This window comes from Lissotriton helveticus, chromosome 5_1 (assembly GCF_964261635.1).
Source record: "Lissotriton helveticus chromosome 5_1, aLisHel1.1, whole genome shotgun sequence".
NCBI lineage: Eukaryota > Metazoa > Chordata > Amphibia > Caudata > Salamandridae > Lissotriton > Lissotriton helveticus.
The window spans coordinates 727,804,733-727,832,119 of record NC_136065.1 but is presented as its reverse complement, the minus strand read 5'-3'; the positions used below and the strand labels follow the sequence as shown (position 1 = coordinate 727,832,119).

General features: G+C 47.9%; 1 protein-coding gene across 6 annotated transcripts in view; it reads right to left on the bottom strand.

The window, feature by feature from the left end:
* The window catches only part of CCAR1 (cell division cycle and apoptosis regulator 1), a 1,607,854-nt gene that overhangs the window by 150,246 nt on the left and 1,430,221 nt on the right, over positions 1-27,387 (bottom strand). For all 6 annotated transcript variants that reach the window (XM_078643192.1, XM_078643189.1, XM_078643190.1 and 3 more), the window contains one exon: positions 1,888-2,093. In XM_078643192.1, the coding sequence (XP_078499318.1) occupies positions 1,888-2,093 (206 nt within the window). The remainder of the gene's footprint in view (positions 1-1,887; positions 2,094-27,387) is intronic.

The window sequence follows — 27,387 nt, the reverse complement described above, 5'->3', positions numbered from 1 at the left end:
GCCTTGGTAATTCAGATTGTTGCAGAACAATGGTCCCAATTAGCTCGGATGGGGAACGGCTTCAGGAGCGGGACTCGAAGGCATGGCAACGCCCTCTTGCCTTCTCTCAAGATCAGGGCACAATCAGGCTTGGACTTCTTGTGCATTTTCTTAATCTGACCTGTAAATTTAGACCACAGCGACAATCTGTCGCTGGAATAACCTCAGAAGGGACTGGGAGCTCCCCATGGACCTTGACCAGTCACAACATCGAATCTTGTGGTGTGTCACTATGAACAGCTTCGCTTTCCAATCCTAGAGGGAGCCTGGAGTGCACCAATCCCTTTGGATCGTGGTCCAACCTCAGGCAACCTATGTGCATGTCAGTCAAAGATATTGGTTAGCATAATTTCCCACAAGATTTAAATCCTGTACATTTGGTAACATTTTCCTTTGCAAGCTGTTTTTTGTTTTTCAGCAGAATCGAAAAGTACAGCCTCTAAAGAGATGAGAGGTAGGTCCGGATCGGCGACATCTGGTGTGGAAAGAAAGAAACTGATGTCAGTGCACATGGGTGAGCCTGTATAGGGCCCTGAGTGTCACTTCCAGAGAAGAGCAATGTTGATGCTGAGCCGCATGTCGGCATGCAGGGGCGCTACTTAACATTTTCCAGATCCAGTCTGACACCTGGGGAAAAATACAAAATGTGAGGAATCTGTAGTTAGAAGTTTTTATCAGAATGTGCAATGCAATGAGGGCAGGTACGGAAATATTTGTCAGGGCCATATTCCTGTCCCTAGAGTGCAAAATCAGAAAAGAAATGAGTGAATCACATTCTATAAGTAAAGGAAAAACCAGACAAGAGGAAACTAGTAGGCTCTGTTCTGTACAGGGATCAAAAATTGTTGGCACCAAGTAAAGATTTATAATAAAATACACTAAAGTAGAGCCATGACACACCAATAGTAGGACATTAGAGAAATACAAAATGAATCTTGAGGTACCTTTCGTGACCTAGCCTTCCTTTGCGAATCAAACAGTATGTATAATCCTTTGTGATAAATGCCTGCCCTAAGCACAGCTGGAAGACAAGATATCTGCAGCCCTTATCAACATCCATGCATGGTCTTCCATGATTTAAATTAATTAAACTGAGGAACTGCTAGTGTCATAAAGTTATAATACACTTCTAGTAGCCAGTAGCTGCCCCAGTCCTTCAAATGGCTAATATCGTTCTGAAAGAAGTATTTTAACTTCATGCACCATGTCTACTGGATGTCAATCACAGATGGAGAATCCCAGTTGTTCCTTGTATGGTTTAGCATATAATCTTCCCTCAAATAATTGCGACAGATGTACAGACCTTTAAATGAGACAGCTAAATCACCAAAGAAAAAAAGATTTCATTTTTAGCAATTCACCTTTACTTCCCATGTCTGAATCAAATTCATAAATGGAAATCCAAGAATACAAACCATCGAAATTGAGATTGGCTAACAATAAAAATCCTTCTAAGCCATTCATTAGAGAGCAAGTATAAGAATCCATGTAAATTGAAGACAGGGAAAATATAAACATGAGGAACCACATATGTGGCAACTGTACCTCCAGGAAAACGAGAACCGGCATCGAGCATTGGTTTATCATGTAACAAATCAGGCAGCAAAAATCAAGGTGGTTTCTCATGCCTCCAGAAAACAGTTGGTCACATGACATTAAGGTTCAATTTGGTTAACTCTGCAATTAGCACCTCAGGAAGTAGATGTGGGGATTTTCCATTTCAAAAGTTCTTCACTTCCATGAATAATACCGTCAGATGATTCCAAGTAATGTGGTCCAGCATCAATCAAGGGCATTCAAGATTGCGATACTAAGCTACCAGGAGAATAGGTTAGAAAATTCACTCACCTTTTTTAGGACACTGTGAAGTTCCTCCATGGCAACGGACAAAGTTTGAACTGTTTTATTCAGTTGACCTTCATATTTCACATTCACGCTTTCAGATGCCTCCAAACGTTCTTGTAATAAGGTCAAATCTTTTTTCACTACTTTGAGTTCTTCAGATAAACCTTGTTTACACTCTTCAAGCTGCGTTATTTCTCTTGCGTCTTCCGCTGAAAACATTCAAGTAAAGAAATATACAATAACAAAAATAGCATCTTAGTTTTATTACATTGATACTTACTATAAGGAACCTATATTGTTTTGCTTTTAAACTTTATTTTTCAATTTACTTAAGTACAAAAGATATTTATATATGCAAACCCGTTCACTTGTTAATTACTGTACATTGTCGCCGTCAGAAATGACATAATATAAAAATTGCAATATTGAATTTGAATTTGAATTTAAAACATTTGTAGAGCGTGGCATACACCCTGCGGTTTCTTGGCGCTGTATATACAAGGTTCGGAAAGCGAAGCTGTGGCAGACTGGTCCTAACAGTAGCATAAAGAACAATTTTACAGGGAAAATGCTTGTTTAAACAAAAAAGTTTTCAGGCCTTTACGAAAGGAAGGATAATGGGAGGCAAAACGTAAATGGTCGGGGAGGGAATTCCAGAAAGTGGGAGCCAGAGTTGAAAAATTGGCACCTCCCCACTTCTTTCGTTTGAAGCGCGGAATTTGAAGGAGAGATTTGGACGATGATCGGAGCTCTCTGGCAGGAACGTATTCACTGATCAGAGAGGAAATAAAAGCGGGAGCAGACCCCTGGCGAGCCTGGAAGATCATGCAACCAGTTTTAAAAAGGGAACGCTCCTTGACAGGGAGCCAATGAAGCTCTCTAAGGAGGGGTGTGGAGTGATGAGAGCGCGAAAGACCATACACCAATCGTGCCGCTTGGTTCTGAACCAGCTGGAGCTTCCGCAGGCTGTACGCAGGAATGCCGTTGTAAAGGGCATTGGCGTAATCCAGCCGTGAAATCACCAGAGCGGACATGATCAGTTTAAGTGCCAGAGGGGAAAAGAAACGGGAGACAGTGCGAATAGTGCGGAGAGTGAGAAAACAGGAGGAGACAACAGAACTAATTTGTGAGTGTAAGGTGAGTTGGTTATTCACCCTGACACCCAGGGTTTTAACTGTGGAGGAGGGAGTGGGGGAAGGACCAAACAAGGGGGGCCAAAAGAGAGAGTTCCAGGGACTGGAAGAACCACCTGTGAGAACCAACTCGGTTTTGTCCGGGTTCAATTTGAGATGGTTGTGGTTCATCCAGTCCCTGATGAAAATCATAATAGACTGGAAATTAGAAATAGAGTGGGGAGAAGAGGTGAGGTTGAAAATGAGCTGGAGGTCGTCCACATAGTTATATACGGTGACCTCCAGTTGCTGAAGAGCAAAGATTAAAGGAGAAATATATAGATTAAAGAGTAAAGGAGAAAGTGAAGAGCCCTGGGGAACACCACAAGTGACATGAAGTGGGGTAGTCGTGAAATCCCCCAACCGAACCGCCTGGGTGCGGTCCCTCAGGAAGGATGATAGCCAGACCAGGGCTGAGCCCTCGATTCCCGCCGCTCTGACACGTGAAAGCAAGATGGTATGGTCCACCGTGTCAAAAGCGGCGGAGAGATCGAGGAGCACCAGCGCCTGATGTTTATTCTGGTCCAAGCCTTCCCTGAGGTTGTCCCGGACCGACACCACAACGGATTCGGTAGAGTGCCTAGGGCGGAAGCCGGCCTGACGAGCCGCCAAGCCTCCATTTACCTCTACATGGGTGCTGAGTGCCGAGGTGACATGGCGCTCAAGCACCTTCCCCAAATAGGGCAGTAGGGAAATGGGGCGGTAGTTGGCTGGAGTGGACGGGTCAGCGCCGGGCTTCTTTAAAATGGGCACTATTGTGGCTGATTTAAGTGCGGGGATCACGACTCCCTGAGTAAGAGAGCTATTGAGGAAGGTGATTGGGGGCTGGGGGCAGGCAGAGTAAATCTGTTGCAGGACTCGAGCCGGACAGATGTCTGCCGGAGAGCCAGATTTAACTTTGGGCAGCATCTCTAAAAAAGCTGCCCGGGCTGGAAGGAATGAAATCGTAATACAATAACATTGTCGTCAAGAAGGATGCCCCCAACCCCCCCCCCAATCGCTACCCCATTTCATCGCGCAGTCCTGTCGGATTTATAAACTTGCCAGCCTCATGTCAGGGTTTGCCTTATCTGCCGATGGGTATCTGATTTCAAGGGGATTCTGCATTATGAGTAGGGCTACCGGTTTTCTGTTTTTTACGGATGTTTACATATAAATGCAGATGGAAAGCAAGTTTTCCTTTATCTGTATTTATATATAAAAACGGGGAAATACAACTACATTTTGCTGTGCTGCCATCTGGTGTCTCCCCCTCCTTAGAGGGTTAAGAGTTGACAGCTTCCCGGGCACACACAGAGCTGCCAGCCGCACCCGAGTCCTTCACAGGACTTTGTTGTTATTTCACCCCTTTTAGAACCCCTGACAGAGTCAGATTAGGAACCTGTATTCACACCATTGTTGTGTGAGTTGTGGCTCTTGCACCATGCTGTGAGCACGATTACAGCAAGGGGACGTCACACGCCTTGCAAACATTTGTGTGATGAGCTCGTCGAGGACGCAGAAGGGCCACAGCAATGTTTTTAGGTCTCGACCTAAAGCATTGCTTTAGCAATGCTGGTTTGTCGAGATTTCTAGTAAGCGGTCCGAAAAGTGTGCCAAAACGGCGGATTAGCCACAGTTCATGTGACCTATGCGCGTGCACAAACCAGCCACGTCACAAACCACCATTTGTCTGTGCCTCGCATCCCCAGCCCATAGCATCAGACTTCAAAGGAATGCGCTCCCGCTGCGCTACCCCGAACCCCGCCACAGTAATGCCGAGAGCTTGTTTTACAAAGTAAGCACTGCATTACTCCTGTCTCCCTCCATTAGCCTTCCTCTGTTCCTAACTCCGTTCCATCTTCTTTTCTCCTCCGTCTTTTCAGTTGCCTCAGGCCCTCGCCTTCCCTGTCATTTCCTTCCGTTCGCCATAGAACCCTCCCTCTCTCTCTCCACATCGCTTCTGATCTCCTTTCCTTTCAGCAGGCATTTTACGTATTTTTCATGCAGGATCATCGCCGCTTTGCCTGATGATGGCAAGAGCTGCGCATACCAATTGAAACAATACATCTTTAGCACGCGCATTTTTTTCTCACAAATTAAGCACTGCATTACTCCTGTCTCCCTCCATTAGCCTTCCTCTGTTCCTTACTCCTTTCCATCTTCTTTTCTCCTCCTTCCTTTCTGCTACCTCAGGTCCTCGCCTTCCCTATCACTTCCTTCGGTTTGCCATAGCAACCCCCCCTCTCTGTCCACATTGCTTCTGATCCCCTTTCCTTTCAGCAGGCATTTTACATATTTTTCCTGCAGGATCATCGCCGCTTTGCCTGATGATGGCAAGAGCGGCGCATACAAATGGAAACAATACATCTTTAGCAGGCGCGCTTGTTTTCTTTTTACAAATTAGGCACTGCATTATTCCTGTCTCCCTCCATTAGCCTTCCTCTGTTCCTTACTCCTTTCCATCTTCTTTTCTCCTCCTTCCTTTCTGCTGCCTCAGGCCCTCGCCTTCTTTGTCACTTCCTTCCATTCGCCACAGTCCCCCCTCCACCTCGCTTCTGGTCTCCTTTCCTTTCCGCAGGCATTTTACATATTTTTCCTGCAGGATCATCACCGCTTTGCCTGAGCCAAGAGGCCTTTCAAAATGCAGTGCTAATCATTCGGTACTTCTCAACATCATACACTTACCATACAAGTGCCTACGATGCATTGAGACTGCACTGCAAATAAATCACTACTTCTCAGCAGCAAACTGTTCATGCAGGCGCCTAGAGGCCATTCAGTATGCAGTGCTAAAAAATTACTTATCAGCATCACACAATCATCATACAAGTGCTTACAGTACCATTAGCGAGACCTCTCACCAGCACCCTGTTCATACAAGCGCCTAGAGGTCATTCCATATGCAGTGTTAACAGCAATGCAAGCTCAATGACCTATAGGGGCTTGCATTCCCCCACACACACAGTGCTGCTGTTGACACACACCTCACTAAGCACTACACCAGTTACAAGCACACACTTGCACGACTTGCGCTCATAGATTTCCTTTACTCCCACACTGTGCATTTACAAATATTTCAACAGAGCACTGAAGAACTTTGGCGAGGAGGGACGGGGTTATCAGAATTCGCATCAGACACTTCAACTGCTGCCGCTCCCCCACCCCCCGCGTGCACACGTCACACCACCATTTGTCTATGCCTTGCATCAGACACTTCAAAGGCTGCCGCTCCCCCACCCCCGTGCACATTGTGTACCACCATTTGCCTGCTACCCGCCTTCTTTGCTGCTTTCGATGTCTCACCCATGTCCCCCGCTCTGTTGCTTCTCTTCCCACGTCCGATTCTGCCTCCCCCGTTCGCCCTTTCCTCTCACCCCCTTTGTCTCTGTGCATCTCTCTTCTGTCTCTGTTACCCTGCAGACGTTTTTTCCGCCCCCTTAGCTCACTCTCCCCTGCTCACCCTCACTTACCCTCACACACCCTCTCACCCTCACACACCCTCACACCCTCACACCCCCTCACCCTCCCTCACCCCCTCACCCTCACACCCCCTCTCCCTCACACACCCTTTCACCCACTCACCCTCACACACCCTCTCAACTTCACACCCTCACACACACCCTCACCCTCACACATCCTTTCACCCTCACACACCCTCTCAACTTCACACCCTCACACACACCCTCACCCTCACACACCCTCACCCTCACATCCCCTCACCCTCACATCCCCTCACCCTCCCATTCCCTCACCCTCCCTCACACCGCCTCACCCTCACACCCCCTCACCCTCACACACCCCCTCACTCACCCTCTCACCCTCTTCATCAATTCCAACAATATTTTCAGAGGCAATTTACACTTTACAATTCGCAATTACCAAAACAATGTGTAAAGTAAGATCTTTGTTTTTCATACATCATAAGTTATTACTTTGAGCTTGACACCAATCCAGTAACGGGCCCAGATTATCATCCCCTGTTTACGTCTTCTCTTACCCTTCCCCTTATAGATAGCAATTTCAAGTTTATAAATAGCAAATACCCTCGCAAGCCATTGCTGGAATGAAGGGGCAATCGGATCCAACCATGCTGACGTTATACAAATCCTTAAAACAGCCATGCAATAAAAATAAATTCTGCTCCCGCCCTAGAAAAACTAGGATCTTTAGCCCCTAATAGGATTATTTCATTAGACAAAATAATAGTTTTTTTTTAAGTACAGTGGATAAAAGTTTCTCAATCTCTTGTTTCAGCATTATTAAACCATCAACGTTAGAAACACACTATACCCCTAAATTTAGAGGTAACCATCAACATGGAGAAAATGTGTACACAATCAGCTTTAAAAGTTTGACATCTAGGGTAGCAGGTCCCTTTACCGGACCCCCACTTGGCAATTTTATCCAGAGTGTAATATAGAAAAAAGCACGTTTTATAAAATTGCGCCTGAAGTTTGGTGGACATAAGACACGTTTGTGACATTGCGTAGGCCTTACTGAATTCTTCCAAAGATATACTTATTTTCCCCTGTCATTTTTTGGCGGTTTTCTCTAAGTCGTCGGGGAATATCATATTCACAAGAGCGTATATCACTCCGATGGTGTTTTTGTTACTATAGCCCAATGTTTCTACTAATAGTTTAAGAAAAAGGGGTAACCCTGTGTCCCTCAGAACCTGGGTATTTGTAGTTAAACTAAAAATGGTTCTGTTGGGTAGGACCAATTACTTTTGAAGTACATTCATTAAATGAGACCACAAGCTCTCTGATACAAGTCCAAAAATTGAGAAATAAATGCTCAAAAGCTTTAAACCATGTAATCAAATAATTGTATTAAGAAATTCCAAACATTTGGTATCTGAATTGCAATCATTTATTAGATAACATTCAATGTTTGCAGTGACTGTCAAGTATCAAGTGACTTTCAGTGAAAAGTGCTCAGTGAATGAAGAAATATACAGTGCAATTTATGTAGAGGTATATACAGATATCTTCGTTGGCCAGATAACAATTTTAAACCAAGGATTCCTAGAGTTCCTATCCGGATCCTGGTATTTCTGGGCCTATGATGTTCGTCGACGTTTCGACCCTTATGCGCCCCAGTTGGTGGTCGCGACGGGTCTTTATCAAGACAGAAGGGGACAGTTTGGGTCTCAGACCGGAGAAACTCAGCACTCAGTGCCTGCACGAGAGGAACTAAGCGCCTCCGTCTGCTGTGATTAGAATTTGTTTTCGCAAGAATTGATTGGCCGTTTCGCCACCGTCTGGTTCAGGCTGAGTTTCTCCGGATAGGAACTCTAGGAATCCTTGGTTTAAAATTGTTATCTGGCCAACGAAGATATCTGTATATACCTGTACATAAATTGCACTGTATATTTCTTCCTTCACTGAGCACTTTCCACTGAAAGTCACTTGATACTTGACAGTCACTGCAAACATTGAATGTTATCTAATGAATGATTGCAATTCAGATACCAAATGTTTGGAATTTCTTAATACAATTATTTGATTACATGGTTTAAAGCTTTTGAGCGTTTATTTCTCAATTTTTGGACTTGTATCAGAGAGCTTGTGGTCTCATTTAATGAATGTACTTCAAAAGTAATTGGTCCTACCCAACAGAACCATTTTTAGTTTACCTACAATGTTTCTACTAAAGCATATTTCTCGGAGATGGTCCCTCCCACTGTTCTCCTAGTAATGTAGTCTCGGATTTGAAGATATTTTAAAAAATCCAGCCTGTCTACCTGAAAATTTTCTCTTAATTCTTCAAATGATAAGATCCTAGTGGAGGAGCACAGACTCCCAAAATGTGTTATTCCGGCCGCCTCCCATTTCTTCATACAGTTGTCTCTAAAGATCTCTGGCAGATCAAGGTTATCTCTAAAGAGGGTATAATATGAAACTCGTCCGATGCCCAACATTCTTCTAATTGTTTTCCATGTTTTATATCCACTAAGTAGCGTCTTAAACGTAACTTTTTTATGATAACTATCATAAAGATGACGGCATTAATACCCTAGATTTTGATTTCCTATAAGTAATTGATAAATAGACGGCTGGCCATCCCTAGGATTCCCTTCATCCCTCACAATTTGTAACAGTTCCTGGCTGTAAAGCAATACAGTGGCCCAATAATATGCTTTCAGGTTTGGAAGGGCGAGCCCGCCCCTTTCTTTTGGAAGAGTAAGAAATTTGTGGGCACTCCGAGGTTGTGCATAAGCCCACATGAAGCTGGAAAATGTGTGTTCCATAGTTTTAAAACATTGGTCAGGAAATTCCAAACAAATGGCTCTAAATAGGTAGAGGATTTTAGGGAAGAAAATTAATTTCAAGGCGTTAACCCAACCTATTAAAGAGAGATGTAAGTTATCTAGCCTTCCCAGATCCTTTTGCATGGATTCCAATATTGGCTTCACATTTGAATCCACCAGGTCTTCAAGTTTAGAGGTGATGGAAATCCCCAGATAAGTCGCATTGCTTACCACCCGAGGGTCATCCAACTCTATTTTCTCAATAACCACAATCTGAGTCTTTCCCTGATTAAGTGCATGTCCCGATATTCTACCAAATTTTATAGCCTCCCTAGTAATAGCGGTCATGGCTGCTTTCGGATTGGAGGTAACAATTCAGCGTAGGCCAAGGTCTTAGTGGCATATTCCTGTGACAAAATTGGCTCTATCTCCCTGTTGCTTTCCAATCTCTGGATAAAAGGGTCGAGATATAGTGCAAAAAGCAGGGGGGAGCATGGATACCCCTGCCTAGTTCCTCGAGTTATACATATCTCCTTTGTAAGACTGCCGTTCACTAATACCATAGCCCGCGGGTTTACATATAGCTGTTGTACTGCCTGGATGTACCCCCTAGGGATTTGTTTTAGGAAAAATTACTATTTCTGCTCGGGACGAAGAGTTAGGGGGATGCCCTCCTTTGAAAATATATCTAAATAACTCCAATAAGATATCTTTCAACTGGTCCAAAAAAACTAGAAAAAATTCAGATGGTAAACTATCTAGACCCGTTGCTTTCCCTTTCGGTAGATTTTTAATTATTGTTACTATTTCTTCTAAATTAGGGCTTTCTTCTAATATCGCTTGATCTGATTCGGAAAACCTAACCAGGCTGCTTCTATCTAGATAATCTTGAATGTCCGCGGCATTCCCTCCCCACTCCTCCGTACATAGAGAACTATAAAATAGCCAAAAAGCTTCTCTAATTAGTTCTGGGTCGGTAATTTGACCTTTCACTGGGTCCGTTATCTCCCGAATCACATTAGCTGACGTCTGTTGTCGCATACGGACAGCTAGTTGATGGCCGACTCGTTCAATAACCTCATAAACCATCTCTCTATTGGCTGTGGCTTTTTTTAATGCTCTCGCGGTGAAGATATCTGTAATAGCAGCCCTTGCGATGGCCACTTGGTTCTGTTTTCTCTTAATCTCTTCTACCCCTTGGTCGCCCCTAGTGGCCCTTATTAGTCCTTCCTGGGCCTGCCTAAGTCCCTCCTGCAGTTCACTCATCTTTTTTTTAAGCAGTATTTTTTGCCTTTAATGAAAATTGCAGTGTTTCCCCGCGAATCCCTGCCTTTAGAGCATCCCACATTACATCTATAGAGACACTCGCCATGTTATCCTTTAAAAAGTTAGGAATTCATTCCCGCATATGTGTACAGTACATGTGATCCGACAAAAGGGATTTCTCAAAAGTCCATAATCTGGGTATAGAGTGATTTTGAGCAATATCAAGTGTGCATATAAGGGGGTTGTGATCTGACAGAACTCTAGGCAATTTCCTGACTTGAGACTTAGTTTTCAGAGAATTGGACAGCAGAACAAAATCTATTCTGACATGTATGCGATGAGGATTGGAAAAGAAGGTATAGCCAGGATCATTAAAATTAGAGCTTTGCCACCCGTCTATAAGCCCATGTGTAAAGCACATGTGTTTTATCGCCCTAAAGACCTTGGGTTTGCGGCCTTTGTATAACAAGTCATCCTTAATAGACCAGTCACTAGGAAGATTAATATTAAAATCCCCGCAGATCACCAGTGGTAGCGGCCAGTGTGAGAGGTCATTGGAGATATCATTAAAAACAGACGGATCATCGCTATTGCTTCCATAGATAGCACAGATCGTTATCTTCTGCCGCTGTCCGTCCTGGCACTCTGTAATTGCCAATCGCCCAAATTTATCATTCTTACTGCGGGGAAAGGTGTATCCTATACCTTTGGCTAGTATAGCAACCCCGCGTACCCGAGCCCCTTGTGTCGTTGCAAACACCAATTTATAACCAAGAGTTTTTAAGAGATATGTTTGAGAGCCCTTGATATGGGTTTTCCGCAAACAGACCACATTAGCACTCACTGTTTGCAAACCGATAGCCACATTTTGCTGCTTTTTTACATCATTTAAACCACAAATATTTAGTGAGAACACCTTTAAGGCCCCCATTTTTTTAAATTCCATTTACCCCATTTGCTAACTTTGAATTCACCACATCCCTCACCTTGTGCCAGCCAGCGTCTTTTCACGAAACTCATATAACCCTGCTTGCATTGTTCTTGGTTCTCATTTGTCTTATATACTTGCCTGACCCTCGCCCCACCCCACCCCTTCCAGCCCCCCCACCCCCCACCTGTACTAAAGGTTCCCTGGCCACCGAGGGCAGGGTTATGGCGTCCGTCATACAATACCCCAGTGAGTCCGTCGAGACTCACCCCTGCAATTAGTGCCATAGTGAAACCCCCCCCCAAAAAGAATCTCCAAACATGAAAGAGCAAAACAGGTACCTCCTAAAATAAAATATATAGTGGAGCCATTCAAATACCCTGCTCTTAGAACAGTAACATCAGAATATTACCGTGGGGCTGCCCCCCCTACCACAAAGAAAAATACATAGGACCCTGACCTGTTATTCTAATGTTGTTCTAATTGTTAGTTTTTCACAACAGAACACCAGTTCGGGCTACAATCATTTAGTCGAACAACCCTGCAGCCATTATATGGCCCTTTTACTTATGTCCCGAAAGTTCATCCAGATACTTTTTGGCCTGTATTTCAGAAATAAAACTGCGAGTGTTCCCTTGGTGAACAATTTTCAGTCTTGCGGGGTTCTGAAGATAAACTGTAGCCCCAAGCTTCTGAAAGGGGTCAAAGAGCTGTCTAAGTCTCCACCTGCGCTCCACAGTGGCATGTGCGAAATCAGGCCTGGTAAAGAACGTAATTCCTTTGAATGTTCTCTTATTTATAGGCCTGGCAAGATCATACAGGGTTTGCCGGAGCAGAAAGTTTCCAAAAAACAATAGCATAGCTCGGGGGTGTGACTGATTTGAAGTGCTATGTTTCCCAGGGGTTAGAGGAAATCTGTGTCATCTTTGAATTTCCTTGTCCCAGTCACAAGATTGTAATTCGGGGAATGCTCCCCTGAGGAAAGAGACCATGAACTTTCTAGGGTCATCCTTCTCGACACCTTCCGGAATCCCTAGGAAGCGCAGGTTATTCCTCCTTTGTCGATTTTCGTGCTCCTCCATTTTCCATAAGTAATCTTTTATCGCCCCCTCATGCTCCTCTGTTTTTGCTGTGAGTGATGTAACATCCTTTTCCAATTGTTCGGCCCTTTCTTCCACCGGTCATACGGTCCGCAACTTCGCTACAGGTTTTTCCCACCTTTCTGACAGCTCCTTGCAGTTTTTTAGCTGCCAGTCGAGATCTGCGACTGTCTGATTTTGCTACAGCCTGAAAATCCTTGATTGACTGTAGAATATCTACTAAAGCAGGTTCACTCTTTTGTGCCCCTCCTTTGGCAGCGCCAGTGTCGATAGCAGTTTGATCGCCCCTGATGAGCCCAGAAGTGTTGGAGCAGATTGTTAGAGATGTATCATTGTAATCCCATTTCAGATCGGTGTCCTCCTTGTCAGAGAGATCCTTTGTCCTCTTGTGGTGACCCTACTTCTTCTTCTGTGCTTTTTTGGAGTACTGTTCACGGCTCTGGGCCTCGGATTAAGAGCTGTTGCTCCATTGCCTTTCCTCCTCCCCGCTTGACAGAGAGATACTCTCATCCGAAAGCTCAGAATCATCTGTGAGTGAATAGAATTTATCTTGATTCTCAGATGTTTTTGGTTTAAACTCTTGCAGAGTGGAGTTTGGGCCCCTAGGTAATTGCGTATCTGCCTCTGCACGGCAGTTCTTCCCCGTGTCATTGGGGCTATCCCACAGTAAAGCCCTGTTGGAGGAGCCGCTATTATTGTCCAAGGGTGTGCTAGCTAGCTGAGCTCCGGATGCTGTCTCACAAGTAGTGGCCAGGGCAGGGGAGGAGGGAGGCTCGGGATGCAGAAGAGTGTTGGTTAGGCCAGATGTGGGACGCCCTGTAATTTTCCCCTCTTTTGCCTTGGTCACCACCGCTGCTTCATCATCGCGCCCCCTCGCTCGTTTTGGGGTCGCTTGCCTCTCCAATCGGGCCTGCTGCTGAACCAAAGCTGCTTGTAATTAATGGCTGACTACCGCCCTTTTCCTTAGTAGGGCGAGCGGGTGTTTTCTTTGCCAAAGAGTTGGTAGCCAATTCATTTTTATCCGAGCCTTCTGCCATATCTGATTTTCACCCGTTTTTAACACTTCCAGTTCTGTCTTTGACCCCCGTGATTTCTGGCTTCTTTTGGGGCTGGGCTGCCAGGGTCATACTGCCCTGAGTGTTACTTAGGGAACTTTTTATTTTAGCGCTGCGGCCCCCCCCTGTTAGCCATGCTTACTTGTATTTCCTGAGTGCTCAATAGGTGTAGAAATGCTGAAGAATCAAAGCGGAGAAAAGCCTGTTTCAGCGCGATCCGTTTCCGATCTCCCGTCCGTACACCTTGGGGTTTGAGGTGCCGTTTAATGTGCCGCTGCTGCTTGTGTACCCGCTCTCTGCTACACCCCACGAATACTCCTGTCCCGGGGATGTCTTCTCGGGGTTTCTCAAACAGCGTTTGCGAGTGGCAGTGTCCCCGCCGCACTCTGCCGATCTTCGCTGAGATGTGCCGCCCGCTCTGATCTCGCCAGTCTGACTTTGCGATGCGCAGGGAAGCGTCACTCCGGGATGCCAGAGCCCGCTCAAGGTCCTCGAGGTCGGGCGATTGCTTCTCTCCCTCCGGCTGTTGCCAGATCAACACCAGGAACAGAAGTGTGGTACAGGATTTCTGCGGCATGACTAAAACTGAATATTTAACGGTACGGAGTTTCTCTCTATCGATTAAATTCCATTTTGCAGGGGATGCTCAGCATAGCATCACGAAGGTGCTGGTCAGCCGGTCGCCATATTGCCTCCCCAATGCTTACTGAGTCATGCCACTCTACAGCCCTCACTCTACCGCCCTCACTCTCACTCTCTCCCGCTCACCCTCATTACCCTCTCACCCTCACATACCCTCACACCCCCTCACTGTCCCATCCCCTCCCTCACCCCCACACCCCCTCACCCCCTTTCACCCTCACATACCCTTTCTCCCTCTCCCCCTCACACACCCTCACACATCCCCTCACCTTCACACCCTCACCCACCCCCTCACCCTCACTCCCCCACACACCCCCTCACCCCCACACCCTCACACACCCTCACCCACCCTCTCACCCTCACACACCCTCTCACCCTCACATTCCCACCCCCTTCCCCTCACCCTTACCCACCCTCTCACCCTTACCCACCCTCTCACCCTTACCCACCCTCTCACCCTTACCCACCCTCTCACCCTCCCCCCACCCTCTCACCCTCACACCCTCCCCCACACCCTCACCCACACCCCCTCACCCTCACCCACTCACACCGACTCACCCTCACACACCCCCTCACGCTCACACACCCCTCACCCTCACACCCCCTCACCCTCACACTCCCTCACTCTCACACCCCCTCACCCTCACATCCTCACCCTCACCCTCACACCCTCTCATCCTCACCCTCACACACCTCTCACCCTCACACACCTCTCACCCTCACATCCCTCACACCATCGCCCTCACACCCCCTCACCCTCACACCCCCCCACATCCCCTCACCCTCACACACCCTCACCCCCTCACTCTATCTATCTATCGCCCTCCCTCTATCTATCTATCGCCCTCCCTCTATCTATCTATAGCCCTCCCTCTATCTATCGCCCTCCCTTTATCTATCTATCGCCCTCCCTCTATCTATCTATCTATCGCCCTCCCTCTATCTATCTATCGCCCTCCCTCTATCTATCTATCGCCCTCCCTCCCTCTATCTATCGCCCTCCCTCCCTCTATCTATCGCCCTCCCTCCCTCTATCTATCGCCCTCCCTCCCTCTATCGCCCTCCCTCCCTCTATCTATCTATCGCCCTCCCTCCCTCTATCTATCGCCCTCCCTCCCTCTATCTATCTATCGCCCTCCCTCCCTCTATCTATCTATCGCCCTCCCTCTATCTATCTATCGCTCTATCTATCTATCGCCCTCCCTCTATCTATCTATCGCCCTCCCTCTATCTATCTATCGCCCTCCCTCTATCTATCTATCGCCTTCACTCTACCGCCCTCACTCACTCTACCGCCCTCATTCACTCTACCGCCCTCACTCACCCTACCGCCCTCACTCACCCTACCGCCCTCACTCACCCTACCGCCCTCACTCACCCTACCGCCCTCACTCACTCTACCGCCCTCACTCACTCTACCGCCCTCACTCACCCTACCGCCCTCACTCACCCTACCGCCCTCACTCACCCTACCGCCCTCACTCACTCTATCGCCCTCACTCACTCTATCGCCCTCACTCCCTCTATCTATCACCCTCCCTCACTCTATTTATCGCCCTCCCTCAATCTATCTATCGCCCTCCCTCACTCTATCTATCGCCCTCCCTCACTCTATCGCCCTCCCTCTATCTATCGATCGCCCTCCCTCTATCATCCTCCCTCTATCGCCCTCCCTCCCTCTATCGCCCTTCCTCTCTTCCATCCGCCTCCTTCTTTAACTCCCTGTTCTCTTCTCCTGTGCTAATCTGCTGCTCTCTTCTACCTCACCTCCTTCTCTAACTCCCTGTTCTGTTCTCTTCTCTTCTCCTGTGCTGATCTGTTACTCTCTTCCACCCCGCCTCCTTCTTTAACTCCCGGTTAACTTCTGCTGATCTGCTGCTCTCTTCCACCCACCTCCTTCTCTAACTCCCTGTTCTCTTCTCTCGTGCTGATCTGCTGCTCTCTTCCACCCTGCCTCCTTCTCTAACTCCCTGCTCTCTTCTCTTCTCCTGTGCTGATCTGCCGCTCTCTTCCAACCCGCCTCCTTCTTTAACTCCCTGTTTTCTTCTCCTGTGCTAATCTGCTGTTCTCTTCCACCCACCTCCTTCTTTAACTCCCTGTTCTCTTCTCCCATGCTGTTCTGCTGCTCTTTTCAACCCCACCTCCTTCTTTAACTCCCTGTTCTCTTCTCCTGTGATAATCTGCTGCTCCCTTTCACCCACCACCTTCTTTAACCCCCTGTTCTCTTCTGCTGGGCTGATCTGCTGCTCTCTTCCACCCACCTCCTTCTCTAACTCCCTGCACTCTTCTCTTCTCTCATGCTGGTCTGCTGCTCTCTTCCACCCTGCCTCCTTCTCTAACTCCCTGCTCTCTTCTCTTCGCTGATCTGCTGCTCTCTTCCAACCCGCCTCCTCCTTTAACTCCCTGTTCTCTTCTCCTGTGCCGATCTGCTGTTCTCTTCCACTCGCCTCTTTCTCTAACTCCCTCTTCTCTTCTGCTGTGCTGTTATGCTGCTCTCTTCCACCCACCTCCTTCTCTAACTCCCTGTTCTCTTCTCCCATGCTGTTCTGCTGCTCTTTTCAACCCCACCTCCTTCTTTAACTCCCTGTTCTCTTCTCCTGTGCTAATCTGCTGCTCTCTTTCACCCACCTCCTTCTTTAACCCCCTGTTCTCTTCTGCTGATCTGCTGCTCTCTTCCACCCACCTCCTTCTCTAACTCCCTGTTCTCTTTTCTCCCTCTGCTGATCTGCTGCTCTCTTCCACCCCGCCTCCTTCTTTAACTCCCTGTTCTCTTCGCCCTCCCTCCCTTTATCTATCGCTCTCCTTCTCTCTATCGATCGCCCTCCCTCTATCTATCTATCCCCCTCCCTCTATCTATCTATCGCCCTCCCTCTATCTATTGCCCTCCATCTATCGCCCTCCCTGTTCTCTTCTCTTCTCTTGTGCTGATCTGCTGCTCTCTCTCAACCCGCCTCCTTCTTTAACTCCCTGTTTTCTTCTCCTGTGCTAATCTGCTGTTCTCTTCCACTCGCCTCTTTCTCTAACTCCATGTTCTCTTCTGCTGTGCTGTTATGCTGCTCTCTTCCACCCACCTCTTTCTTTAACCCCCTATTCTCTTCTGCTGTTCTGATCTGCTGCTCTCTTCCACCCACCTCCTTCTCTAACTTTGTTTTCTTCTTTTCTCCCTCTGCTGATCTGCTGCTCTCTTCCACCGCCTCCTTCTTTAACTCCCTGTTCTCGTCTGCTGATCTGCTGTTCTCTTCCACCTCCCTTCCTTCTCTAACTCCCTGTTCTTTTCTGCTGTGCTGATCTGCTCCTCTTTTCCACCCACCTCCTTCTCTATCTCCCTGTTCTATTCTCTTTTCCCGTGCTGATCTGCTGCTCTCTTCTACTCTGTCTCCTTCTCTAACTCCCTGTTCTCTTCTCTTCTGTGCTGATCTGCTGCGCTCTTCCACCCCGACTCCTTGTTTAACTTCCTGTTTTCTTCTACTGTGCTAACCTGCTGTTCTCTTCCACCCGCCTTTTTCTCTAACTCCCTGTTCTCTTCTCCTGTACTGATCTGCTGTTCTTTTCCACTGCCTCCTTCTGTAACTCCCTGTTCTCTTCTCCTGTGCTGTTCTGCTGCTCTCTTCCACCCACCTCCTTCTTTAACTCCCTGTTCTCTTCTACTTTGCTGATCTGCTGCTCTCTTCCACCCACCTCCTTCTCTAACTCCCTGTTCTCTTCATTACTCCCTCTGCTGATCTGCTGCTCTCTTCCACCCCGCCTCCTTCTTTAACTCCCTGTTCTCTTCTGCTGATCTGCTGCTCTCTTCCTCCTCGCCTCCTTCTCGAACTCCCTGTTCTCTTCTCCTGTGCTAATCTGCTGCTCTCTTCCACCCCACCTCCTTCTTTAACTCCCTGTTCTCTTCTGCTGATCTGCTGCTCTCTTCTTCCTCGCCTCCTTCTCGAACTCCCTGTTCTCTTCTCCTGTGCTGATCTGCTCCTCTCTTCCACCCACCTCCTTCTCTAACTCCCTGTTCTCTTCTCTTCTCCCATGCTGATCTGCTGCTCTTTCCACCCATCTCCTTCCTTAACTCCCTGTTTTCTTCTCCTGTGCTAATCTGCTGTTCTCTTCCACCAGCCTCTTTCTCTAACTCCCTGTTCTCTTCGCCTGTGCCGATCTGCTGCTCTCTTCCACCCGCCTCCTTCTTTAACTACCTGTTCTCTTCTGCTGTGCTGATCTGCTGCTCTCTTCCACATACATCCTTCTGTAATGGCACACACACATACATACAACCACGCACACACACATACATACAACCACACACACACAACCACGCACACACACACACACATACAACCACACACATACAACCACACACACACGCACAATCTCACACACACAACCACACACACACACAACCACACACTCCACCATACCCTCAACCACACACTCAACCATACACTCAACCACAAACACAGCCACACACACAACCACAACAATACACCCAACCACACACACACACACAACCACACATACAACCACAGACAGCCACACATACAACCTCACACACACACAACCTCACACACACACAACCATTCACACACCCACAACCACACCCACTCATACAACCACACACACAACCACACACATCTATCTATCGCCCTCACTATATCTATCTATCGCCCTCACTATCTATCGCCCTCACTCTATCTATCGCCCTCACTCTCTCTATCGCCCTCACTCTCTCTATCGCCCTCACTCTCTCTATCGCCCTCACTCTCTCTATCGCCCTCACTCTATCTATCGCCCTCACTCTATCTATCGCCCTCACTCTATCTATATCCCTCACTCTATCTATCGCCCTCACTCTATCTATCGCCCTCACTCTATCGCCCTCACTCACTCTATCTATCGCCCTCACTCACTCTATCTATCGCCCTCACTCACTCTATCTATCGCCCTCACTCACTCTATCTATCACCCTCACTCACTCTATTGCCCTCACTCTACCTATTGCCCTCACTCTACCTATTGCCCTCACTCTACCTATTGCCCTCACTCTACCTATTGCCCTCACTCTACCTATTGCCCTCACTCTACCTATCTTTCGCCCTCACTCTACCTATCTTTCGCCCTCACTCTAGCTATCTATGGTACCACCACAGCATCACTCAGGGGCACCACAGCATCACTCAGGGGCACCACACCATCACTATGCGCTACCACAGCATCACTGAACGCCACAGCATCACTCGTCGCCACCATAACATCACTCAGCACCACCACAGTATCAATCTGTGCAACCATTCAACAACAACTGGTTCAAATATGTTCTCTCAATGTTTCAAGCTTTATTACAAATGTCACAAAAAGATGTTAATATTTCACTTCTGTTCTTGGATTTTCGTCACAATAAAATACACTGAACATAATCTTCACAAAAGTTATTTACAAAAGTTTGAGCTATTGCCATTATAAATTACAATAACTTTTATTTAAGTATTCATTATTTAAAAAAATTAAAAGCCATTGTTATTTGTAATATCAATACATCTAAGTCACGTAAATACAAAACATGTTGCATTACAAATGCTATAGGTGTCACATTTGCAAAAGATAAAAGTATTGGGATTGTAAATGACAAAGCTAATAATTTCGCTATTTTCAAACCAACACATAAATAAAAAATGTGTCATTTACAAGACCAATAGCTCAAACTTTCCTAATGCGAGACCTATTGCATTGCAAATGCTTGTTTGTTATTGTAGGATTTCTACATTTTCCCTTGGAGATCGGAACGTCTTGCCCAAGAGCTTCTGCAGGGAAAAGGCATCCCCTGCGAGCAGGTCGGATCGGACTGTAACATCCCACTCACTCTCTCGTGTGCTACTTATGCACGGCAGCGATAAACGACAGAGATTGCATGAGAATCCAGAACTGCTCTGCATCACAGACTCGCTGTGAGACCATAGTCGCTGCCTCCTTCTCTAACTCCCTGTTCTCTTCTCTTCTCCTGTGCTGATCTGCTGCTCTCTTCCACCCACCTCCTTCTTTTACTCCCTGTTCTCTTTTGCTGTGCTGATCTGCTGCTCTCTTCCACCCTACCTCCTTCTTTAACTCCCTGTTCTCTTCTCCTGTGCTGATCTGCTGCTCTTTTCCACCGCCTCCTTCTTTAACTCCCTGTTCTCTTCTCCTGTGCTGATCTGCTGCTCTCTTCCACCCACCTCCTTCTTTAACTCCCTGTTCTCTTTTGCTGTGCTGATCTGAGGCTCTCTTCCAGTAGTGCAGTAGTGAAAAATGAAATTAGGTGTAATTCACTACCAGGACATACTATACATATCAAGCCATGTCCTACCTTACACACACAATGCACCCTACCATAGGGGTGACTGATATGATGCCAAGGGAAGGTTCAGGGGCTGGGAAGTGTGGGCACTTCACAGCCAAGATGGCAGTTCTTGACTGCATACAGACACTGAAGGCAGGTCTGAGGTACACTTTACAAGCTGCTTCTGTTCTGTGGGTGGCGCAAACCAGCGCTGCAGGCCCACCAGTAGCATTTGGGTTACCAGCCCTGGGCACACACAGGCCACACTACTAGAGACTAACAGGTAACTCAAATAAGCCAATCAGGGATATACCAATTCACGGACATACTTACCAAGGGAGCATTCGCGCTGTGGCACTGAATGGCAGTGGCACAGTGACAGAGCATCTAATACCAGCAAAAACAGAGGAGACAACACCGAAAAATGGAAGGGAGACCCACGCCGTTGGTGCCAGGTCTAACGTGTCCCTTCCAGCTGAAATGTGGGGAGAACTACCCATCCCCTTGGGGGTTCTCTTCACTAAGGCAGAAAAATATGGACAGACCATCAGCATTGGCGTGTTCTGTACCAGGGCGGTGTTCCACCGTGAAGTCCATACCCTGTAGGGAAATGGACCACCTCAACAACTTAGGATTCTCACCCCTCATCTGCAACAACCATCTGAGGGGCCTGTGGTCTGTCTGAACCCGGAAGTGAGTCCCAAACAGGTATGATCTCAGCTTCTTCAGTGTCCGGACCACAGCAAATGCCTCACGCTCAATTGCCCTCCACCTCTGTTCCCGGGGAAGTAACCTCCTACTGATGAAGGCTACAGGTTGGTCTAGTCCCTCCTCATTTATCTGTGACAGAACAGCCCACACCCCATGCTCTGAAGCGTCTGTCTGGACAAGAAATTCCTTAGCAAAATTGGGCGCCTGGAGGACGGGCGCAGTACACATGGCAGTCTTGAGGGCATCAAACACTTTCAGACAGGTGTCAGTCCAGTTCACAATCTTTGGCTGCTTCTTGGAAGTCAGCTCAGTCAAGGGTGCAACAATGTTACCATACCCCTTGACAAACCTCCTGTAATAACCTGTGAGACCTAGGAAGGCCCTAACCTGGTTCTGGGTCCTGGGAGGGCTCCCAAGCCAGGATGGTTTCAATCTTGGGCTGTAGGAGTGGCACCGGCCCAACCCCAACCTGGTGTCCCAAGTACACCACAGAACCCTGCCCAATCTGGCACTTACTGGCCTTGATTGTGAGGCCAGCTCTGCGCAGCGCCATCAACACTTCCCCGAGCTGCTTCTGTGGGTGGTGCAAACCAGCCCTGCAGGGCCACCAGCAGCATTTGGGTTACCAGCCCATGGCACACACAGGCCACACTACTAGGGACATTTGGGTTACCAGCCCATGGCACACACAGGCCACACTACTAGGGACTAACAGGTAACTCAAATAAGCCAATCGAACAAGTTACTTACCTTCGGTAACGCTTTTTCTGGTGGATACAGTATCTGCCTGTGGATTCTTCACCTTGTAAATATCCCCCTGCGTCAGCAGCGTTCGGAAAATTCTTCTGTAGCACGTCGGCGTGGACGACACGTCACAGGAGCACGGCATCGCGCCGACTCCGCTGATGTCACCGACCCCATAATTGGCCTACGTCTGCGTGATGACATCAGTTCCACCCTTTTTTCCGTGCCTTCGAGGCACACAGACAGACCGACAACAATAGATATATATATACAGTGTACACAGTACAAAATAATTAAAATAACACAGTGTGAATACGACATAGCAAGTCAAGTACAAAAACACACTTATTTTTAAGATAACATGTATACCTCGAAGCAATGCCAAGACCCAGGTATAGAAGAGTGGACAACGGGGAGGCGGGTGGGCATGTGAGGAATCCACAGGCAGATACTGTATCCACCAGAAAAAGCGTTACCGAAGGTAAGTAACTTGTTCTTCTGATGGATACATCTGCCAGTGGATTCCTCACCTTGTGAATAGAGTCCCACAGCAGTCCCCACTCCCGGAGGAGGGTGTCCACTCTCCTATACCAGAAAATCCTGGAGGACAGAACGCGCAAAGTGGCCGTCCCCCCTTACTTCGGAATCTAAGCAGTAATGCTTCGCGAACGTGTGGAGGGAAGCCCAAGTTGCAGCTCTGCAAATGTTCTCTACAGGTACACCCCTAGACAAAGCAGATGAAGAAGACTTTGCTCTAGTGGAGTGAGCTCTTATACCCTCTGGAGGCTTCTTACACGCCAGGGAGTAGCAGATCTTGATGCATAGTATAATCCATCTTGAAAGTGTGCCTTGTGCACAGCTCTTCCTTTTCTGCAGCGAGAAAATTTAACAAAGAGCTGGTCATCCACTCGATAGTCTCTTGTCCTATCAAGATAAAAGCTCACCGCCCTCTTAGGGTCCAGGTGGTGAAGTCTCTCCTCCTCCTTGGAAGGGTGAGGGGGTGGATAGAAGGTAGGTAGGGTAATGGACTGTCCTAGATGGAAGGGAGTTACCACCTTAGGCAGAAAAGCAGCCCTGGTCCTGAGAACCATTCGTTCAGCATGAATGGTCAAGAATGGGGGCTTTGAACTAAGAGCTTGAAGCTCACTTACCCTCCTTGCTGAGGTAATTGCAACCAGGAAGACGTCTTAAAAGATAAAAGTTTCATGGGACACTTGTGCAAAGGTTCGAAATGAGAACCCATCAGAAAAGTAAGCACAAGATTCAAGTCCCATTGAGGCACAATAAAGGGAGACGGAGGAAATGTATTTGTAAGACCCTTCAGAAACCTTAGAACCACAGGAGATTTAAATAAGGACGGCTGATCTGGCAGGCAGATAAAAGCCGACAAGGCTGAAAGATAACCTTTGACCGTAGCCACAGCAAACCCTTGCTGAGCCAAAGTAAGTGCAAACTGAAGAATATCAGACAACCGAGACCTCAAAGGATCAACGGACTTCTCCCCACACCAAGTAACAAATTTAGACCATCTACAAGAATAGATAGATTTGGTGGAATCAAGCCTGGCCGATAGAATGGCATCCACCACGTCATGTGGGAGAGAAAAGAAATTCAGGTTGCCCCGTTCAATCTCCAGGCATGAAGGTGTAAGGTCTGGAGGTGGGGGTGTAGAACCTGCCCCTCCATCTGAGAGAGGAGATCTGCCCTGAGAGGGAGACGGAGAGGCGGGCACGAGGAGAGGTGGAGAAGATCTGTGTACAACACCCTTCTTGGCCAATCCAGAGCGATCAAAATAACTTGGGCCCGGTCTTGGCGAATCTTCCTCAGAACCCGAGGAATCAAGGGTATGGGAGGAAACGCGTAAAGGAGTTGTGAGTCCCAACTCAACTAAAACGCGTCCCCCAAGGCTCCCTGCATCGGAAACTGGAGACTGCAGAATGACGGGCAGTGAGCATTCTCGTGAGTGACGAACAGGTCCACCCGAGGAGTTCCCCACGTCCGAAAGACGTGACAAACTACCTCTGGATGAAGCCTCCACTCATGGTCGGCTGAGAACTACCGACTGACACTGTCTGCACGCACGTTCAGAACTACGGCCAGATGATTTGCCATCAGACAAATCTGATGATCCTGAACCCAGGACCAGAGACGCAGAGCCTCTCTGCAGAGATGCTGCCACCCTACTCCTCCCTGCTTGTTGACATACCACATCGCAGTGGTGTTGTCCGTCAGGACCTGAACCGACCGACGCGAAGGGAAGGGAGGAAGGCCTTGAGCGCTAGACTTATCGCCCGCTACTCTAGAAGGTTGATGTGAAGCAACCTTTCCTATGGAGACCAAAGACCCTTGATCTCCGGATCCCCCAGATGAGCACCCCACCCGAGAGTGGATGCATCCGTTATCACCGTGGTCACCGATGGAGGTAGGTGGAAGGGCTTTCCTTGAGACAGATTGCCCTCCATGCTCCACCAAGACAGATCCGCTGCAGTTTCTCTGGAGATCCTGATCGACTCCCTGAAATCTCCGTTGTGTTGATAACACTGCCTGCGGAGGCACCACTGGAGTGCCCTCATGTGCCAGCGTGCATGGTTGACCAGCAGAATACAGGAAGCCATCAGACCGAGAAAACGAAGGACCTTCAAGACTGGAACGACCGCTCCATTGTCAAATAAAGGAATCATTTTCTGTATGTCACAAATTCGTTGTAGAGTAGGGAATGCTCAACATACAGTTGTATGGAGTACCGCACCAATGAACAGGTTGCGCTGGGAGGGCACCAGGTGAGATTTGGGTACATTTATCGAAAAACCCAACCTGTACAACAACTGAGTTGTGACTTGCAGATGATGGAGCACTTTCTCTGGAGATTCCGCCTTGATTAGCCAATCGTCCAGATGAGGGAATACTGGTATCCCTGACCTTCTGAGATGTGCCGCCACCACAGCCATCACCTTGGTAAAGACTCGAGGCGCAGCTGTAAGTCCAAACGGAAGGACCACAAACTGGTAATGCTGCAATCCCACCGTAAAACGGAGATACTTCCTGTGCGACTTCAGGATTGGGATGTGAAAATATGCATCCTGCAAGTCGATCAACACCATCCAGTCTTCTTCCAGCAACGCTTGAAGAACCTGTGCAAGGGTGAGCATCTTGAACTTCTCCTGCTTCAGGTAAAGGTTCAAGATCCAGAGATCCAGGATTGGACGAAGTCTGCCATCCTTCATGGGGATCAGGAAATACCAGGAGGAGCATCCCTGACCCCTTTCTTGCTCCGGAACCACCTCTATCGCACCCTTTCTCAATAATGCCAGGATTTCCTCCTGCAGAAGTAGCAGGTGGTCCTCCGAGCAAAAACCTTGGCAAGGAGGGTAATTTGGAGGGAATTCCCGAAAGGGAAGTGCATACCCATTCTCCACGAGATTGAGAACCCAAAGGTCAGACGTGACCGATTCCCAATCCCGTAGAAAATAGGTAAGCCGACCCCCTACAGGACCCGCATGATCCGGAATGGTGGATCTAGGGCTGCTTTGCTGTAGTAGGAGGGGGGTGGATAGAGGAAGAGGAGGAGGAGACCTGACGTCCTAGAGGACGACCTCTTTGTTTTCCTCTGTAAGATTTATACAACGGATTTTGTTGCTGCTGCTGTTGCTGTGATTGCTTGTAGGGACGAAAAGAAGATCTTCCAAATCCCCTATATCTTTTGCCCACAGATCCTCTAGTGTGCAAACCTAAAGATCTGGCTGTAGCCCTGCTGTCCTTGAACCTCTCCAATGCAGCATCAGCCTTTTTACCAAAAAGGCCTGAACCATCAAAGGGCAAATCCATTAAAGCAGCCTGAACATCTGCAGAGAACAGAGAACTCAGAAGTCTTTAACCAGGCAGCTCTTCTGGTGGCAATTGAAGAGCCCATGACTCTACCAACTGAGTCAGCTGTGTCCATTCCGCTCTGTATGACCTGCCGAGCAGCAGCCTGCGAGTCACTAATCACCTCATTAAAATTGTTTCTGTCCTCCTCAGGAAGTTTAGGAGACAATTGCTTCATAGTATCCATCAAGGCATCGATATACCGGCCCAGTAGGCAAGTGGCATTTGTAGATTTAAGGGCCATGCTGCCTGATGAAAACACTTTCTTGGCACATTGGTCCTGCTTCTTGGAGTCCTTATCACCAGGTACCTGGGGAAAGCATCTGTAGATTTTTTAGAACAGGCAGCTTGCACCACCAAACTCTCCGGCAAGGGATGAGTGGACAAAAATTCAGGGTCATTAACGTCTTGCAACAGCCTTAGAAACGGCAGGAGGTGTAAGAGGCCTACTCCACACCTCAAGATAGGATCCGTCAGAGCATCAGTAAAAGGAAGTATAGGCTCAACAACATATGATGGAGAATGGATGACTTCAGTCAGAATGTTCGATTTATACTCCGCAGTGGGCAAAGTCAAGTTCAGCAAATCTGCAGCCTTCTTAATAACCACATGGTATGGCGCCACATCTTTAGAAGGAGCATCCGACACCGAGGCTAATTCCCAATCAGGAGACAGTTCTAGTCCACTTGCCTCTCTCAAATCATCAAAACAATCATTCTCCTGATTCTGAAGCTCACCCTCTTGATACTCAGCATCCCTATAACTCTGCTCCTCCAAAACGCGCTGGGCTTCACGCCTCGACCTCTCCTTTCGATGCGACGTCGACGGATCCGGAATCGACTCCGAAGGCGCAGGAACAGGCCGCGAACGTGGAGCTGGAGCCGGCGTCGCACTTAGAGTTGGAAGATCACGAGGTCGGTCCGGAGCCGGTGAAGCCGTAAACGGCGTCGATGACCTCGGCGGCGCCGAGAGATGCCAAGGTGGAGCCGGCGCCAGCATGAACGGCATGAACGGCGCCGGAGCATAAGATTGGGGAACACCCAAATTGTATGCCAAAGGACCCATGGGACCAGCCGGTGCTCCAGAGGGGTACATGGCTCTCGCATAAACACCATACATGGCGTTTAAAAAATGCGAGGGGTCCTGTCCTGGACCCGGAAAAAGAGGATACGAACCCACCGGCTGCTCCTGGGGAGGCTGCACCGGAATAGATTCCTCTTGTTTCTCGGGCTGGTGAACCGGAGTCGCCGAGTCCTGAGGAACAGGAACTTCATGTCCCGGAGACTGATAAGGAGCCGGAGAAGGATTCGACACGGAGTCGGAGATTTTTCCGTCGACTCCAGCGGTACGGCCTCCCCATCAGGATTTCGAACCGGAGAGGGAGAAACCATGTCCTTACGATGCCGTCTACCAGACGACTTCGCCTTTGAATCCGATGACTTCGCTTTCGAATCAGACTCCTTCGAATCCGATGACTTCGCTTTCGAATCCGAC